This window comes from Crotalus tigris, unplaced genomic scaffold (genome assembly GCF_016545835.1).
Source record: "Crotalus tigris isolate CLP2741 ecotype Arizona unplaced genomic scaffold, ASM1654583v1 scf7180000020858.209836, whole genome shotgun sequence".
Lineage (NCBI taxonomy): Eukaryota > Metazoa > Chordata > Lepidosauria > Squamata > Viperidae > Crotalus > Crotalus tigris.
In genome coordinates, this window is record NW_024098219.1 from 180,961 (window position 1) to 200,686 (window position 19,726).

Below are 19,726 nucleotides of genomic sequence, written 5' to 3' on the forward strand. Positions count from 1 at the left end.
TGACCCTTTTTTGAAGGACTTTTTTTCTGTTTAATTTTTTGTAATTTTTAAGAAGGAGTAAAACTTTTTTTTAATTCTTTTTCTCTTCCTTTTTTTCCCTTTTTTCTTTTTATTATAATGACCTTCTTTGGAGGGAGTTATGATTTTTGAAGGAATTTTTATAATTTCTTAAGAAGGACTAAAGGTTTTTCTTTAAGATGGCTCCAAAGCGTCCAGGGATTTCTACAGCTTCTAAATCAACAGTTTCACCCTCTTCTGGGGGTCAGCTAATAACTATGAAGGACTTGCAAGACATGATGGGAGATGTTATAATTCAAATTAGGGCAGAAATGAAAAAGATTTTAGAGGAAAACAATAAGATCTTGAGACAAGATTTTGTTTTGGCTTTAGAAGGTGTTGCTTCTGTTCTTGAAAAGGTGAACTCCCATGTGGAAGAGGTAGCTGAAAAAGTGGACATAATGGAGGGGAAAATTGAAAGTATGGAAAAAGAAATGGAAAATGAGATTCTTATGCTTCAATATGGACAAATGGAATATGCCTTAAGAATTAGAGGCCTGGGAGAGTCTTTGCAAGGAGATCTGAAGGAGATGGTTGCAAAGGACTTTGCATTGATTTTGAATAAAGAAAAAGAGGGAATACTTAATGAAATTGAAAAATTATTTAGGGTTAACTCTGTGGTGGCAGCACAGAAGAATCTGCCAAGAGATGTGGTAATTTACTTTGGTAAAAGATCTTTACGCAATGAAATTGTGCAAGCCTATTATAAGAAGAGATTTCAAATTGCTTCACAAGATGTTATAATTTTTAAAGAGATCCCATCTAAAATTTTAAGAAGAAGAAAGGAGTTTGCTTTTTTAGCAAATGAACTTAAAAAGAGAAAAATTTCATTCAGATGGGATGTTCCGATTGGAATGGTGGTGAATTACCTGGGGACATGTTATAGACTTAATACTGTTTCTCAAGCAAAAGATTTTTATACTTCGGTCCTGGGGGTATGTGCATCGCCATCAATTAAGTTTAAAGCTTTGGAAGAAAAGAATGTAGAATCACAGTTTGAAGAGCCTATATTTATGAAAACTGGAGAATCTTTGTGTGAGAGGCCTCAACAAGTCCAGGTTGAGGAGCAGAAGACAACTTGTGCAGTATATAATCCCAAAGAAAAGCAGCAACAGAAGAAGGTTAAGGAAGTTTCATATTTAGTGGTTTCTGAATCTCTGGGAGATGTTAGACCTACAAAGTCTTTGGAGCAATCTTTAAGGGTGGAATTGTTGCCTGAAATGGAAACTGGGAAATCTCAGTCTGAGGGGCATCAACAAGAGAGGAATGGGCAGAGGATAACTTGTACAACTTACAATTGTAAAGATCAATACAAGGAGGAATTTAAGGAACCCTTATTGGCTTCGGAGTCGATGGGAGATTCAGGAATTTTGGAGCAGTCTCCTAAGGCAGAACTTGCAGCATTTCTTACGAGTTTGATACAAGAATGGAGAAGGGAAATGGAAGAATGGAAGAATGGAGAATGGAAAAAACTGGAATGTGAATAATTAATAATACTAATATAATTGAGATTGATAAGGATGTAGTTTTTTACGGATGGAATTAGTTATTGGTGAAGATTGAAATGTTTAATGTGTTTATTAACTTTGTTGTTTTAAGTTTTGAACCTTTAATGATAATATTGTTTAAATTTGTGTTTTGAAGGGATTATAATTTGCTTATTTTAGTGAGTGGATTCTAATGTTTTAAATTTTAAAAATTTGTGGTTTTGGAGGGAGTTTATATAGAGTGATGATTGTATTTAGATTTGTTTAGGATTTAAAAGTGTTTTTAGTTTTTAAATATTATTATTAATATTTTTAAGACAAAATAATTTGTTTAATTAAATGTGCTTAGATTTGTTTAGGACTTATAGGTTTTTTAAGTTTTTGTTTTTTTTTTTTTTCTTTTTGGATAGGAGAGAAGATTATGAAGATTGAAGGAAATATGTACTTACTTTAAGTTCTTTAAGAGTATTTAGCTTTAATGGTATAACAAAGATTTGTATGTTTATTTTTTCGTTTTAGGATAAAGAAAGAGGGAGAAATTAGATTTTATATTATAGATATAGATATTCAAAGAAAGTAATGTTTAAATTTGTGTTTTTGGAGGGAGCTTATATAGAATGATGATTGTATTTAAATTTGTTTAGGTTTTAAAAGTGTTTTAAGTTTTTTTTTTTTTTTTAATTAAGCCTGTACTCAGCTCTGGGAAGTCCAGGGGAGGGTTTGGGAGCTTGGGAAGGGGGGGGGTGAGGTAGGGGGGGGTATGGGAAGGGGATTTGTTTTTGTAAAATGTAAAAATTTTCAATAAAAAAAAAAAAAAAAAAAAAAAAGAAGAATTTTGAAAGGAGCCAAAAGAATTGCAATTGTTGTTCGCTAGGTTGAGGTGCAACATGTGATCTGTTGGTAAGAGAGAGACACGCTGGAGCAGGCAGCCTGGCTGCTCTCTAATGATCCTTGGGACCTGACTGGATTTAGCCAGGAGCAAGAATCATCAGAAGAATAGATTTCACCCCTCTGTGATTTTTCTAATTCAGGACCTCAAGCTCCTAAATATTGTTAGTCATGGAGGGGTTAAGGACACGGGGACAACCCTTGGCTCTTCTTCCCAAAATCCAAGTTTTGAACTGGAAAGGGAAACTAGCCTGGTTCTAAAAGGCAAAGCCGCCCCTTCCTTTTGGTGGTAGCATCCTGCCTCTGGCAGCCAATCACCTTGGGACCTCTGAGAAGGAGGAGAGAGCAGGCCTCTAGCCCTGGGCTACCTTGGGGTGCCCCTCTTGTGTCTGGTGGCCAAAGGCCCAGCCCGGCTCTGTTGGGTCAGAAGAGGGGAGGGGAGGCCTTCACCGCTGTGGCACCTATCGGAAGGTCTGCTTCCAGGGGCAAGTGGGAGAGAAGCTGGGGATAGCAGGTTTTAGAGCCTGGTCTCTTGCTGTGGGAATGTGTGCTGGATTGACACAGGTCTGCGAGCATCATAGAAGTCACACGTGACCTAGTGCTGTTTTATTAGTTGGGATCGTTCCTCAGGAAGGGGTGCACAGTTGCTCTGCCCTGCGCTGAGTCGCTCAGGTGGGGATGGGCCTGGCGGCCTCTTCACCTCCACTCGGCTTGATTCTCCTTTGCCAGGGAGTTGGGGGTCATGAGGTTTGAGAAATTTGGCTTTCTGAGGGGGGCAGGCACCGTGTTCTTCAGCTTGTTGAGCTTGTCCCTCTCTTCCTGGCATTTCCTCAGGCAGGGGGGGCAAAGGTCCTTCTCTTCTACCAAATAGAGCGTCTCGAGGCGCTTGATGTTATCAATAAAGATTTCCTCTTCGGTGGGTCCAGGAAAGGGGTTCCTCTTGGCGTTTAGCTTCTTCAGCTTGGGGAGCTTTGCGACGCTGTTCGGGATAAGGGTCAGCAGGTTGTCGAAGACCCCAACCTCCTGCAGCTCCTTTAAAGCCCCCAGGGTGGTCGGGAGGTTGTCAATGTGGTTGAGGCCCAGGTTAAGGTTTCGCAGGCTCTTGAGCTGGTTCAGCTCCATGGGCAAGCTGCGGGCCGTCAGCTTGTTGTTGGAGAGGTTGAGGAAAATGAGGTTCTGCAGGTTCCCGATGGTTTCCGGCAGCTTGTCAATCTGGTTGCTGTGCAAGTCCAGCCAGCGCAGGTTCTGGAATTTATCGATTGACTCCGGGATTTTCTTAATCATGTTTCTGCTCAGGTCCAGCTCGTCAATGTCCTCCAGCTTTAGGATGCACCTGGGGAAGGTTGTGATGCCCATCTTGCTCAGGTCAAGACGGCGCTTCCCATCAAAGGTGATCTTGATACAGGTCTTGGCCACCTTCAAGGTGACCTTCTTCCCCTTGGGGGGTTTGGCTCCTCCCTTGGCCATCTCTCTGGCTGGAAACGGGGCCCCTCAGAGGGCATGGAAAGGTATCCCGGTGATATCTGCAGGTGTCGCTCGAGGCTGGACCTTAGAAGCCTGCAAAGAGACGGGCAGCAGAGTTAACCAGGAGAGGGACCCTTCCTCCAGAGCCCGCCTGCCCAGCCTGCAGGGCTGCTGAGGCCGGTTGCCGAGGGGCGCTGGGGAGACAGAGAACAGAAAGGCACCTGTTCCCAGGTAGGAGGGAGCTGCTAGAATGGGTTGAGCATCAAGTTCTTGATAACTGGTAATGCTTTGCTTCTCATGGTAATACTTTTTCTATAAATACGTGTTCTGTCATCTCTACGTGTTCTGATATCTTTACAAATGTGTGCATTGTTTTACTCACAGCTAGGTAAGCTTAGGGAAGCAAATATCATCTATAAAGTGACTTTCAAATCTATCTTACTACTAGGTTCACGAACACTTTGAAAATATTATATTACGCATGGATATATATATATATATATATATATATATATATATATATATATATATATTAGTATTTCAAAGAGTTGCTGCAGTGATCTTAATCGGAAAGTGTTTATCATTTCAAAGCCTGTCATAGAAGTAGAATAATATTATTTTATTCTAAGGAGTCTTAAATGAAACAAAAGCTGTACAGCTACCAGCACAGCCTGCGGTTTCAACTGTTATTGTTTGGAACTGATGCAGTTTGGACCTGTAATTGGCTTGGAATTACAACTGCTGTACCAGCTCAGGGAGTAAGATTTATAGTTTATAAGGCCATCCATGGCTGGCTAAAGCAAAGGAAGGCAATTTGTACCTAACAATATATGAATTAAAGTCATATTCAGATAATTACTTTTCATGACACTAATTTACACATGATAGACAAACCTCTGGCATACTTTAATATTAGATGTTTTCATGTTTCATCTCTGTGGTTAAAGCAGCAAGTAGAACTGCCACAAATCCATGGATTATAGCCAGCCAATAAAAGGATTTTTTTATTGTAGACAAAAGGAGCTAGCCAGTATGTTTATAACAAACATTTGAGGAAAGCATTATATGCTCCTTTCATTAGACAAATTCAGTGGGAGCATGTACATTTTCAACAGAAAGGAAAAATACTGGTTCACGTAGGTGTCAACCATGATTTATTTTGCATTCCTCTTCTATACACTACAGCAATTCAGGGCTGATTTTTGCTCCCTGTAGCGAAGTAAGGAGGTACATCTATAATTAAAGGATTTATAGGGGAAGGGAATCCTATGTCACTGATTGTGGATCTGCTACTTGGGGAGCAGAGATAGAAGCTTGTAAGGCTTTCAAGGGTTCTTTTTTAGAAATATACTAGATCTATTTCAGTGTTTATGCGATAGTTTTGTTGTGTCAAAATAAGGTTTACTTCAAGTTGAGACTTGAATCCTAGTGACATCATCACAAATTATGCTATTTTCTTAAAACATTATCAAAGTGGTTTGCCATTGGCGCCTTCTGCTTAGGCCTGGCGTCCCTAGCCCACCTGAGGTCCTTTTGCCGAGCGCGTTCCCTCTCGCCCGGCTCCCAGTCCTGGGGAGGGAAGGGGAGAGAGGGAGACGGCTCGGCCTGCGCCAAGGGCGGAAGGCCAGGTTTTCCTCCTCAGGTGGCCCAAAGTCCCCAGCCTGATCTCTGGCGGAGGACAAGTTAAACTTCTACCAGATTTTATAGTCCCACAAACCGGGATACATCTTGCCCTTAGCCTGCGTAGCCTTGTTACTTGAGGCAAATTGCCAGGCTTGGAGAGTTGGAGACCGCAGCAAGTGTGGCTACCCCCCCCCCCAGGCTCTGCTGCCTGAGATCGAGGAGGGTGGGATCCTCTTACTGCTTCTGGCTGATTCCTTGCCTCTCGCCCCTCGCGGCAGCGGCCAAGGCAGCAGCGTCAGCGTCACTCACCTGGCCCTCCAGGGTCCCCCAGCCTGCCCTGGGCATTTGCGCCTGGGGAGGCCACCAGAAGGGTGCATTTGTGAGGTCGTTGGCCACTGCTGGCAGCCATCACAGCCGCCTCACAACACATCATCTATTTTAGGGCATTTATCTCCTCTGCCTGCTTTGGTCAGAGCTCCCCTGGACCAGTCTGCCCATCCCTGACAAAGCAGTCAGGTGGAGAATGCTTGGGGGGGGGGGAGGGCTGCCCTAATCCTAACACCTCCCCCCCACAGCCCCCCCACACTTCTTACCTGGGACTCCGCCAGCTTCCCGCATGATGACCCACCTGGCTTGGTGTTACAATGGCCACCATGACTGCCGGGATTTCTGTTGCTAAGCGATGCGGTTGTGTGACGTCCTGCTTTACGACTGCATTGCTTAGCGATCCCCATTGCTATCATAAGGCAAGGACTCCCTGTACAGCCCCTCCTCGCTTGCTCTCCTGACAACTGCCCCCCCCCCCAGGCTGCTCTCCGCCTTTACCCATTAAATGCCAGGGTGCCTCACGCTTGGTCTTCCGCGTGGCTCCTCTGGACAGATGGGTCTCTCAAGGGGTCCGAGGGCAGAACAGCGTTCAAGAAGCAGCTGCCCTCCCTCTCCCCCCCCCCCAGAGAAGAGGCCAGGAAACAAGCAGGGATAAGCTGGTGGCTGTTTTGGAAGAGCCGAGGTTCCGGTTGGCTTATCCCCAGCTGATCCAAACTCTCCACATTTAATTGTGAGGAGTCAAATCACTGTTTTCATAAATGATTGTTTGTAAAAGAATGTAGATTTGTTTAGAACACACTTCTCCATTAGAAGGCTTCTGTTACAAGCGCTTCAGGCTTTTCGACTGCTCATTAATCATGGCAACTCCAGGGACCTCCAGCAAGATCAGAGAGAAACGATGGCTTTGCGTTTGTCTCAATAACCCACCTGAACAATACATGTGTGGCTGTGGCTGTCTGGGCCAGGTTCCTCCCTTCGCCCTAAAATTCATTCAGAGGAAAAAAGAGGTGGGGGAAGGCATTCCTGGGTCACATTCTGGCCAGGCTGGCCTTGACTTTACTGAGGAGTGTTTTAGAAGTATTAGAAAAAGTTTTTACAAAAGCCCCACTTCATCTGAAATCTGCTTTGATCTTTTAATTGCTCACTTTTTAATCAAAATTAATAAGATGGACAAAGAGAGTAAGAATTAGTCTAACTCCTGCCCTAATGCTGCTTAGTGTGTTTGTGCAGATGTAGATTAACAGGCAACCACCAGGAGGAATGGATGTGTGCCAGGAGCTCTATGGCTGGGGTCAAAATAATCAAGATGGTTTGCAAAAGTAAGATTTCTGAATTAGGCAATAAAATATTTGGAAATTCTCCTTTGTAGACTTAGTGCTCATTTAAATGCTAGCATCACTAAGCCAGCACGCAGCAGGTACTTCCCCTCAAAGTCACAGATGAACTGTCAGAATCCTAAATTCTGGAAAACTTTGTCTCCGGGAGCTGGCAAATTTTTCCTTTCTTCTATGCAATCACTTTTGAACCGGACTGGCCAAGAAAGGATTCAGAGGGACTTTCCTCGGGGTCACAGCTGTCAGCATAACTTCCACAATACATGGCACTTACTAAGGGTTGCAGCCCGTTTGGAGCGCCCGTCTAACCCAGGAATGATGTAAGCCTTAAAGATTTCCTTGCAGTCTCACCAGATTGCTGAATTTCCTAGATTGTGGTATAGCTGAGTAGCGCTTTAATAGCTTTACTTCCAAATAACAGGCTGCTTTAAATTAAATGGAGCCTGCAGTTCCCAATCCGGACTTGTAAATTCTACTGTACACAGAATCAACAAGAAAACAAGTATTTATTTATTTATTTTTAAGAAATTGCCTGGCCTCATGCTTTCTTGGCAAACCCATTCTTCCAAGACTCTTCTCTGATTAATGGAGAATTTCTTTCCCAGTGTTTGGAGATAAATCTTTGAACTGCATGGAAAACTCTATTTGATATTTGCTGGCCCACAAATTCTAAAACTGAAACAGCAATTTAAAACAACTGCCGATTTGCTTGCTTCAAGAGAGGGCGACTTACCCTGTTCCTGTGATATTGTTGTCAGCTGTTGTGATGCCGCCTGTGAAACTCGGTATCTAAGCGACAGGAAATCCCAAGCCCTTGGAGATCACACAACACGGGCCTCGTGCCAACGGGCAAGTTCAAAGGCAGCCCAGCCAGGCCAGCTCCACTTCCCGGGCCTGGGAAACCAGCCCCGCCCTATTAACAGAAAGCGCCTTCAGCCTCCCAACAGCCCCAGCCAGGGGCTCCTGACTGGCGAACGGGGGCTGGAACCATGTCAGAAGCTCCACCATGTCTGTGAGATCATTGCGGCGTTCTAGTCCCAGTGACACCCAGCAGAAGAGAGAGCGTCTTCTCCGATGGAGAGACAAGACATGTCTGAATGCTGCAGCAAGCATGTTCATTTGCATTCCATGCAAGCAGAGAGTCACCGCAGGGCCCCTGGCTCAGGACGGGGGGGGAAGGGGCAATGAAGTCATTTCCACCGATGGCTGTTTGGACCCTTCCGGTGAGGAGGAGCCCCCACCCTCTGGAAAAGTGGTGGCCTGTTTCAGGCCAGGTCACGCTGCTGAGTCTCATTTATCTCGGGGTCAGCTGTGGTTCTGAAATCCTTTCCACACACACACCATTGCCAAGCCCAAATCCCCCCACTTCTTCCTCATTTGTACTGCATACATTTATAGGTTGTCCTCACTTAATGACCACAGTTAGGGCTGGCAATTCTGGGGCTAAGAGACATGGCCATTAAGCACAGCATCTGGTGGTTGCAGTGGTCTTACAATTGTGATAGAGGAGAATACTGGCAGCTCAGGGTCGAACTGAGGGTCCTGGGTGCTCTCTGAGCCGGGCGGTTTTCTCACAGACGTTTCATGGCCCAAACTAGGCAGCAGCATCAGTGCTGCTAAGGGAGCAGCGCCTGCTCTCATGTTGATGTTTAAACTGACCAAGTTTGCGTTCAGATTTCAGACACAAATTGAATCAGGTCTTCTTTGAATCTCAGATCTCCAATGAAATCAAGGTTGATTTGCACAAATCGGGTTTTGTTCCCATTCTGTGGTCATTAGAAAAGGAAATGTGAGTGATACAATGTTATTTATTTATTTTTTGCAGAAAACAATCTGGGGGAAAAAAGTCCATGCTGTTGAAGTGGCAGGTAAAATCTTTTTTTGGTGTTGTTCCACTGAAATCAATCCATTCACCATCAATTAATTTTTTAAGATTATTTTCTTCACAGTTGAGTATTCTATACATACCAAACTTTACAAAAAGTGCTTCACTCTCTACGTCGGAGCCAGGAAGGATAGTGCTATTTCTCTATAAGCCATAGAGTTAAGAATTTTATATGCAAAGCCAGGAAGCAAGCATGGGAGCCCCCTGAGTCTGGCGAAGGGTTGGAGGAGGAGGAGGGGGAGGTGGGGGTGGTGAGAGTGGGTCCTAAAATCTTTGCTTGCTTGTTAGAAACTGCCTTTCTCGTTCTTGATCTGTCCGGCCCAATCCAGGGTGCTGCCTACTTGTGTGTCAGAAGTCCTGAGCTACGTTAGAATGAAAGGGCTGTCTCTCCTGGGCTTGAAGCTACTTCCAGCACCCATGAAATTTGGCCAAAGGGATATCCCAAAAATCTTTGTCCCAAACAAAGTTTTCCTCGTTGGATTACAGTCCTGAGCCAATTTGTTTCTAATTAGTCATGTTCAGATGAAACACTTCCCAGTTGTTAATATCTGCACTCCTCTACCGCGGCTTGGGATAATTTGGAATGATAGAAAGGCCTATTTTTGCGGGCTCATTCAGAAGCAGCTGCTATCATAGCGGGAGACTTCCATGCTTGGTTGAATTCAAACGGCACTAGAGGTTGTATGTATGGTTTGATAGTATATCACTGGATAATGAGTGCTGGGGATAATGATGCTTTGGGTTGGAATCAAAAGATGGATTTTGTGATATATGGGAGGGCTATGCTTTGCCCAAATAGCAAATAGACAAATGGAGACTTACATAGCCATTGATTATATTGTAGTCCAATGTAGGCTGTTTGTTCAGTCGATGGGTTTAGAGTCCGATGCCGTCTTCAAGCTCCTAACTTGAACTTTCAAATGGTTGATTCGAATCCAGCTTTATCTGGTAGAAAAAGGTGATCCAAGGCTTTGGTGGTCTTCCGTGGCCAGGAGATGAGTTTGGTTTTTTACTAGATTCAGGTTTCACCAAGTTAAGTTAGCAACGATATCAGCCGATTAATCAGAAATAGCTGATGAGCAATTTTGGATACTAATTCGAACCCCTTGTGACCTTGTGTCAAGGCCATATTTGGAAATGTTGTAGGTGTCCCAACTCTAAGTGTGGGTTTAATCTTGAATGCAGGAAGACAAAAAAGCCCCAGCTACAAGGCACTCAAGGGAGGGGGGGAGAACTGCCCCGTTCCTCCACAAACATTGAGCCGGCAGAAAATGCAATATAAAGCCTTCATTAGAAAGAAAAAAATGAACACCCTGAGAGAGAATTGATAGCAAATAATATCAGCTGTTACGTTGAAAAATTCTGCCAATTTTTGGCATTAGATTAGAAGGGGGTTTGTTACACACAACCGACTGTGGAATTTTAGCAGACGTTTGGGAGAAATATTTGAGTTCTATCTTTGCAGCAGCTTCTGGAAATCAGCTCCTAATCAAACCTATTACCAGAATGGGCCCCTCTCGCATCCTCATTTAAGCCTATTTCCCAACTGGAGCCAGGAGAACCGTTGGAAGCTCATACAGAATTGCGAGCGCCTCTTCTTACAGCCCTCTTTCACCATATGGACCATGCAGCATATGCTCAAAGACTGAGGCCTGTGATATATATATATATGTTTTCTGAGGTTTTCGCGGGTGTTTGTATGTAGGTCTTTGGTTGTTCAGGTTTTCTCCTGCGTAAAATTGGAAGTGTCTTGGCGACGTTTCGATGAAGTCCCATTCGTCATCTTCAGGCTGGTGTTTTCAGCTTCGTGCTTCGAACAGCGTCGAAACGTCGCCAAGACACTTCCAATTTTACGCGGGAGAAAACCCGAACAACCAAAGACCTACATACAAATACCCGCGAAAATCTCAGAAAACAAATATATATATATATATGTATATATATATATATATATATATATATATATGTATATATATATATATATATATATATATATATATATATATATATATATATATATATATCAATAATGATGGTGAAAATGCGACTCCCGGGCATAATTATAAATGGAATGAATAAAGCGCGTTCACCAGGAGAGTTTAAAGTTAAAATACTTTAATTAAAGTATTTTACTATATTAAAAGGTTGCCAAGCTTTCGTTGGGAAAACTCCCCAACATCTTCAGGGCTGAGAGACCGTTTCTAACAAGGTGATTCAAACGGGTTCCATAGACGTCTGCACGTGCTCGAGAGAACGACAGAAGAAATCTTTACTCCGATTCCCCCCCCCACCTATCAGCTGTTCAGCAGGGAATGCTAGCACAGTCTAGGAACCACGTGCAGACGTCTATGGAACCCGTTTGAATCACCTTGTTAGAAACGGTCTCTCAGCCCTGAAGATGTTGGGGAGTTTTCCCAACGAAAGCTTGGCAACCTTTTAATATAGTAAAATACTTTAATTAAAGTATTTTAACTTTAAACTGTCCTGGTGAATGCGCTTTATTCATTCCATATATATATATATATATATATATATATATATATAGTAAAATACTTTAATGTATATATTAATATATATATATAGTAAAATACTTTAATATATATATATATATAGTAAAATACTTTAATTAATGTATTTTAACTTTAAACTCTCCTGGTGAATGCGCTTTATTCATTCCATTTATATATATATATATATATATATATATATATATATATATATATATATATGTTTTCTGAGGTTTTCTTTTGTATGTAGGTCTTTGGTTGTTCGGGTTTTCTCCCACGTAAAATTGGAAGTGTCTTGGCGACGTTTCGACGAAGTCCCATTCGTCATCTTCAGGCTGGTGCTTTCAGCTTCGTGCTCGAGCAGCAATGTGTGGTCTTAGCTGTTTCTTCCTTTTAACTGCCAGTGGGGGTATGAACTGATTGGGTGGGAGCTTGGCTGTGTTCTGATTGGGTGGAGGTGTGTTCTGATTGGTTAGGGGCTTGGCTGTGCTCTGATTGGCTGGGGGTTGGCTGTGCTCTGATTGGCTGGGGGAGTGTTCTGTTTGGTTGTGCTCAGGTTAGTCTGAGTTGCAGAGGGATTCAAGATTTTGGGCTGCCCTGCCATTCCTTGGCTTCGCGTTCGTGGTCGTGCTCCTCTTCATGGAGGGTGTCAGTTTGCTTCATGTATGGATTGGAGGGGTTTAAAGTGGCTAATGATGCAGCTGTGGTCTGGCTTCTGGTTTGTGGTCGTGCCTCATAGTCAGTGTGGCTTTGGGTTTGTTTTTTGCGTGGATGTTTGGTGGTGACATCCTGTGTGGTTTTTGTGAGTGTGGGTCTGGTATCATTTTTTGTGTTAGGGAGTCGTTTGTCAATAAGGGCGGGTTTCCAAATGACTGGTAGGCGGGAGGTATCATCTCGCTTGTTCATGCTGTGTGGGCGTTTTTCTATCTCGATGGCTTCTCTGATTATTCTGTTATTAAAATGTTCACTTTTGGCAATGGTTCTGGTATTTTTAAAGTCAATTTCATGTCCTGTGGCTTTAAGGTGTTGGACCAGGGAAGATGTTGGTTCCTCTTTTTTGACTGAGTTCTTATGTTCTTCAATGCGTGCACTTATTCTTCTGTTGGTTTGTCCGATGTATGTGGTGGGACAAGTGGTGCATGGGATTTCGTATACTCCTTGATTTTCTAATTCAATTTTATCTTTGGGGTTTCTAAGGATGGTGGATATTTTTCTGTTTGTGCAGAATGCTGTTTTGATGTTGTGTTTATGGAGGATCTTACTGATTCTGTCTGTGGTGCCTTTTATGTATGGGAGGAGGGCTTTGCCGTTTTCTTGTTCTTTGTCTTGGATTTTAGTGGGGGTTTCTTTTTGGATTAGGTTTGTAATCTTATTTCTATGGAATCCATTGGATGTTAGTACATTGGTGAGAGTGTGTAGTTCGGGTTTTAGGTGTTGTTCGTCAGCTAAGCGTTTTGTTCTGGAGATGAGTGTCTTGGCTACAGAGTTGATCTGTGCTGGGTGGTGGTGTGAGAGAGCGTGCAGATAGCGGTTTGTGTGTGTTTTCTTCTGGTAGATGGTGTGTCCTAGGGAGCCATTGGATTTCTTGTAGACTAAGACATCCAGGAAGGGAAGTTGGTTGTTAGCTTCTGTTTCCATGGTGAACTGTATTTTGGGGTGTAGGCTGTTGAGGTGTGTGAGGAAGTTGTCCAGTTTTTCTTTCCCATGTGGCCAGATTATGAAGGTGTCGTCTACGTATCTGAGCCAGAGTTTGGGTTTGTGATCAGATTTTTCTAGAGCTTGGGTTTCAAAGTGTTCCATGTAGAGGTTGGCAATGACAGGTGAGAGGAGTGATCCCATGGGTGCTCCTTCTGTTTGTTTGTATTTTTGTCCATTATAGATGAAGTATGTGTTGGATAGGCAGTGGTTGGTCAGATCTAAGATGTGTTTGGGGGGGTTATATTTGTTTTGGATAGCTGTCAAGGCTTCTTTGATAGGCACTTGGGTGAAGAGGGATATGACATCGAAGCTCACTAGTAGGTCGCTGGGCTGTAAGTTTTGTTTCTTTATGATCTCTATAAACTGGAATGAGTTTTTTACGTGTGAGGTAATGGATTCTGCATAGGGCTGTAGTTGTTTGGCGAGAAATTTGGCTAGGTTTTGTAGAGGTGAGCCTATGGAGCTGACTATAGGTCTGAGTGGGGTTCCTTCTTTGTGTATCTTGGGGAGACCATAGAGTTTGGGGCATCTGGATGATTTCTCTCTGGGAATGATTCTTTGCTGGATCTCTTCGCTAATGGGGGAGGCTTTTATTTTGGATCTGGTGGTTTTTTCCAGGTAGGTGGTGGGATCTGTATTTAGGGGTTTGTATGTGGAGTCTTGGAGTAGGTTGGTTAATTTGGTTTGGTAGTCAGATGTGTTCATAACCACCGTGGCGTTGCCCTTGTCTGCTGGTAGGATTATTATGCTGGTGTCTTCTTTCAGGTTACGTAGTGCTGTCTGTTCCTCTTTGGGTAAGTTGCTTTTGGGTGGCTTGCTGGTGCAGAGGATGTTGGTGATTTCGAGTCTGATTCTGTTGGCGTCGTCGGGGTTGATTTTAGTCAGGCTGGTTTCAACTCCACATATAATGGTTTCAGTGGGGATGTGTTTGGGAGCGACTGCAAAGTTGAATCCTTTGGAAAGGACATTGGTTTCGGCTTTGGTGAGGATCCTATCTGAGATGTTATGCACTGTCTGCTTCATGTGTGGCTGTGAGGGAGGAGGGGTTTGTTTCTGGCGTTCTTGTAGTCTTCGGAGTTTGTTGGTGTGTGTATCTGTCTTGAGGGTGGTCTGTGTTTCGGCTCTCCAGACGGCAAGTTGTTTGGATTTGTCCCAAAGTGCGGGGTGGATCTTGTTGCTGAGTTTGAGGTGGAGTGTGAGGAGATCTTTGTTATAAAAGCCTCCCCCATTAGCGAAGAGATCCAGCAAAGAATCATTCCCAGAGAGAAATCATCCAGATGCCCCAAACTCTATGGTCTCCCCAAGATACACAAAGAAGGAACCCCACTCAGACCTATAGTCAGCTCCATAGGCTCACCTCTACAAAACCTAGCCAAATTTCTCGCCAAACAACTACAGCCCTATGCAGAATCCATCACCTCACACGTAAAAAACTCATTCCAGTTTATAGAGATCATAAAGAAACAAAACTTACAGCCCAGCGACCTACTAGTGAGCTTCGATGTCATATCCCTCTTCACACAAGTGCCTATCAAAGAAGCCTTGACAGCTATCCAAAACAAATATACCCCCCCCAAACACATCTTAGATCTGACCAACCACTGCCTATCCAACACATACTTCATCTATAATGGACAAAAATACAAACAAACAGAAGGAGCACCCATGGGATCACCCCTCTCACCTGTCATTGCCAACCTCTACATGGAACACTTTGAAACCCAAGCTCTAGAAAAATCTGATCACAAACCCAAACTCTGGCTCAGATACGTAGACGACACCTTCATAATCTGGCCACATGGGAAAGAAAAATGGACAACTTCCTCACACACCTCAACAGCCTACACCCCAAAATACAGTTCACCATGGAAACAGAAGCTAACAACCAACTTCCCTTCCTGGATGTCTTAGTCTACAAGAAATCCAATGGCTCCCTAGGACACACCATCTACCAGAAGAAAACACACACAAACCGCTATCTGCACGCTCTCTCACACCACCACCCAGCACAGATCAACTCTGTAGCAAGACACTCCTCTCCAAACAAAACGCTTTAGCTGACGAACAACACCTAAAACCCGAACTACCACACTCTCACCAATGTACTAACATCCAATGGATTCCATAGAAATAAGATTACAAACCTAATCCAAAAAGAAACCCCCACTAAAATCCAAGACAAAGAACAAGAAAACGGCAAAGCCATCCTCCCATACATAAAAGGCATCACAGACAGAATCAGTAAGATCCTCCATAAACACAACATCAAAACAGCATTCTGCACAAACAGAAAAATATCCACCATCCTTAGAAACCCCAAAGATAAAATTGAATTAGAAAATCAAGGAGTATACGAAATCCCATGCACCACTTGTCCCACCACATACATCGGACAAACCAACAGAAGAATAAGTGCACGCATTGAAGAACATAAGAACTCAGTCAAAAAAGAGGAACCAACATCTTCCCTGGTCCAACACCTTAAAGCCACAGGACATGAAATTGACTTTAAAAATACCAGAACCATTGCCAAAAGTGAACATTTTAATAACAGAATAATCAGAGAAGCCATCGAGATAGAAAAACGCCCACACAGCATGAACAAGCGAGATGATACCTCCCGCCTACCAGCCATTTGGAAACCCGCCCTCATTGACAAACGACTCCCTAACACAAAAAATGATACCAGACCCACACTCACAAAAACCACACAGGATGTCACCACCAAACATCCACGCAAAAAACAAACCCAAAGCCACACTGACTATGAGGCACGACCACAAACCAGAAGCCAGACCACAGCTGCATCATTAGCCACTTTAAACCCCCCCAATCCATACATGAAGCAAACTGACACCCTCCATGAAGAGGAAGCACGACCACGAACACGAAGCCAAGGAATGGCAGGGCAGCCCAAAATCTTGAATCCCTCTGCAACTCAGACTAACCTGAGCACAACCAAACAGAACACTCCCCCAGCCAATCAGAGCACAGCCAACCCCCCAGCCAATCAGAGCACAGCCAACCCCCCAATCAGAACACAGCCATCAGTTCATACCCCCACTGGCAGTTAAAAGGAAGAAACAGCTAAGACCACACATTGCTCCTCGAAGCACGAAGCTGAAAGCACCAGCCTGAAGATGACGAATGGGACTTCGTCGAAACGTCGCCAAGACACTTCCAATTTTACGCGGGAGAAAACCCGAACAACCCAAAACCTACATATATATTATATATATATATATATATATATATATTATATATATATACTACTTACACTATAATATAACGTACATATATCTACTTCACATATATAGAGATATGTATACATATATTATATCTATATATATATATATATATATATGATATTATATATATATATGTGTTCGAGGTTTTCGCGGTATTTGTATGTAAGGTCTTTGTTGTTTCGGGTTTTCTCCACGTAAAAATTGGAGTGTCTTGGCGACGTTTTCGACGAAGTCCCATTCGCTCTCTTCAGCTGGTGCTTTCATTCAGCTTCGTGCCTTTCGTGCCTCCTCCTCTCTCACTGCTTTCTTCCATTCCTGGTGGGTGAATCAGGCTAGGCTGGGGTGGGTGTCCAGAGCAGGAGGTTTCCTGGAAGGGGAGTGAGGGAAGCTGTTTTTCTTCCCACACGTGACCACAGGCATCCACAGGAAAAGGCACAAAAGAAAGCTGGAGAAACTAGCTGAAAAGACAGTGGCCGCCGTCCTGGGAAAACACGTTTAGCAAATGAGGTAACTGATAAGCCCGTTTTTCTGGGAGGCAGCCCTGCAACTGAGCCAACTCTCCTTGTTTTCATGGCCTGGCAGAGGAGAGAGATCAGCAACTTTGAGTACCTCATGCACCTGAACTCCCTGGCGGGACGGACCCACAGTGACCTCATGCAGTACCCCGTGTTTCCCTGGGTCCTTGCAGACTACCATTCCCAGGTGAGCCCCTTCCCGGTCAGGCGACTGCATCAGGGCTTGGTTGACCGAGAACGTCCCTAGAACAACATAGCAGTCCATAGAAAGTGCGCCTGGTGTGCCACTGGAACCCCTCCCCCGCTGGGCCGATAGGTAAAGCGATGTTGCATTTGCATCCCAGGCTCTGGACCTGGCCAATCCCAACACCTTCCGTGACCTCTCCAAGCCCATGGGGGCACAGACAGAAGAGAGGAAAGAGAAATTCATCCAGCGCTTCAAAGAAGTGGAGAAGACTGAAGGTACAGACCTCATTTCCAGCATCACCATGCTGTACCCCAAATCCCTGCTCCCCCCAACCCCCTTGTCTTTTTGGCAAGAAGGTCTGGAACAAACTGGAAGCAGCAGGAAGGTTGTTCTCACAAAACTGAGCGGAGATTAGGAGCTGGATAGAACGGGGTGGGGTGGGGTTGGCATGAGCAAGTGCAGCCCACTAGAACTGACTGGTCCGGCATCTTCCTGAGCCATCGGTCAGCCCTGATCAGGGGCCTGCTTTGGTTAAAGACGTGAATGAAAACTTGCTTGATAAGACACATTATTACACATTTCAGGGATTGCTTGATTTTGAAGAAATCAAGACAAATTGATATATCCAGAAATGAAGTCCATAAACTGTGGATTTTTCCTGTTTGTAGGTAACCTCTCGGCTCAGAGCCACTACTGCACCCACTACTCCTCCGCCATGATTGTGGCTTCCTACCTGGTCCGCCTGGAGCCCTTCACAGAAACCTTCCGATCTTTGCAGGTGGGATGAACTTTGCACGGGGTGGGGTCTTCCAAACACAGGGGTGGGTGGGTGAGTGGGTGGGGTGGCACCCGTGGCAAAGGCTCTGATGAAATTGGGAGCTTTTCAGCCGCACGAGCCCCCCCCCCCCGTGGGACTCTGTCCTGGTGCTTCTGGTAGCAAATGGATGCGTGCAGCAGGGAGGATTGCAAGGAGCTATGCAAGCCTAAAGAAACTTGGAAGCCAGGCGGAAAAGCTATAGCCGAGAGTTGCCTTCTAAGGTAGCTGAGAACTCAATGGCCTAGCAAGAAAGTTATTTATGCAATAGGCTCAGTCTTCACCATTAACTCTTAATTTCTCTGTCCCCCCTCCCACTGTTTCTTTCATTCGTCTTTTTCCTGTTGCCTACTAGTAAAAAGTACCCTGCACAAAACACAAAACAGCCTAAAGCAATTAAACAGTAGTAAGATTTAAATTCACCTTCCATGTAGTATGAAAAGTCAGTCTGGTGCTCTTTCAAAAGGAGTCCTTGCTTTGGAAACTGCATTAAGGCTGCAGGAGTCTCTGTGGAAGTCAGGGGTCCAATTTTCATTGCCAAAATAGCCGTGGAGCACAAGGAGTGGCGGGTGGGGGTGTGAGGTGTCGGTGTGGATGTGGAAATTTCCCTGCAGCTTCATAAAGTACCTGACAGGAACCGGGCAGCTTCTCCTGTCCCTCACCACTAGTCGTCAACTAGATGAGAGCATCAGGAAAGGAAAAGGAGAATTAACTCAAAATGGTAAGAACGACCGACCACTAAGAATGGAGGTCAGCTTCTTCATTAACAGGAGAGGAATGAGGAGGGCACATCATGAAGGCCCAGCAGAGACAAACGCTCTGGGCACCGTCATCCCTCAGTTATGGAGAGCCAAGAATGAGCCCTTCCTTTGATCTGGGTCTTCTGAATCAGCCAAGGTCAAGGTCAGGCAAACTCTTGCGCCAGTTTCAATTGGTAACTGCTACTGGCACGGTCGTCTGGCAGCATTTCGTTTCTGTGAGGAGGGTGAGAGCTTCCAAAAGTAAATGAATGAATGAATAAATGGAATAGTTCACTCCAGCACTATACGTGCAAGTAAAGTATCATTGAAAAAGCCCTAGCAGTGCTTAAACTCACAGCAGAAATATGAAACTATGTTATGAACGAAGTGCTACTGTTAAATATACTTTGCTAAGCGTGAAGCGATGCCTCGGTGCCTAACAGAGGCAGGACACCGGACAAAAGATACGGAAGGAATCTGTGACCTTGATCTGCAAATCCCTCCTAGTCCTAGAGGCAGACTTGCCTAACAAAGGGACATTGTACAGTAACATGAGCTAAAGGAAAAGCCTCCATTGTCCCTTATTGTTATGGAAAAAAGTAAAAAAAAATCTTTTAAAACATTAAAAACGGTGACAGCGAGAAAGAAAACAGAAATGGATTGTAGGAGAGGTGAGAGTTGCAAACGAAGCAAACAGGAATAAGGTTCATGCATTGCAGGAACAATTCTCTGGGCTGGAGAATATTCTGAGTTTCATAACTCACCATGAAGGGAGCTTTATCCAGCGGTGATCTTAAAAATATGTTACGTTTCCCCTTTAGCAGGCAGTCAGAACCTTTGCCGCCTCTTAAGTTCTGCAGGTTCAGAGAACAAATTTGGCTCCCAGGCCTTGCACCCAGGACCCCAGAGAAGAGCCGGGGGGGGGGGGGGGGAGGTTCCTGCATGGACTAAT

The 19,726-nt window shown here is 44.2% G+C and overlaps 2 protein-coding genes across 5 annotated transcripts in view; one reads left to right on the plus strand and one right to left on the minus strand.

Annotated features, from left to right (window-relative positions):
• The window catches only part of LOC120319585 (WD repeat- and FYVE domain-containing protein 4-like), a 91,079-nt gene that overhangs the window by 68,424 nt on the left and 2,929 nt on the right, over positions 1-19,726 (plus strand). For 2 of the 3 annotated variants that reach the window (XM_039368598.1, XM_039368596.1), the window contains exons 48-51: positions 9,006-9,048; positions 17,101-17,220; positions 17,378-17,495; positions 17,889-17,998. In XM_039368598.1, coding sequence (XP_039224532.1) covers positions 9,006-9,048; positions 17,101-17,220; positions 17,378-17,495; positions 17,889-17,998 — 391 coding nt within the window. Of the gene's footprint in view, positions 1-1,954; positions 2,006-9,005; positions 9,049-17,100; positions 17,221-17,377; positions 17,496-17,888; positions 17,999-19,726 lie in introns of those variants that run through there. The other variant, XM_039368599.1, reaches the window with a different exon arrangement.
• On the minus strand, positions 2,393-19,643 carry LOC120319586 (leucine-rich repeat-containing protein 18-like). 2 transcript variants are annotated; one of them, XM_039368601.1, is made up of 2 exons: positions 18,458-19,643; positions 2,393-3,989 (listed from the first exon to the last, which is right to left on the minus strand). In XM_039368601.1, the coding sequence occupies exon 2, from the start codon at positions 3,897-3,899 to the stop codon at positions 3,129-3,131; it is 771 nt and encodes a 256-aa protein (XP_039224535.1). In that variant the 5' UTR covers positions 3,900-3,989; positions 18,458-19,643; the 3' UTR covers positions 2,393-3,128. The 2 variants fall into 2 exon arrangements, with proteins under 2 accessions (XP_039224535.1, XP_039224536.1); XM_039368602.1 differs by lacking the exon at positions 18,458-19,643 and adding an exon at positions 7,914-7,933.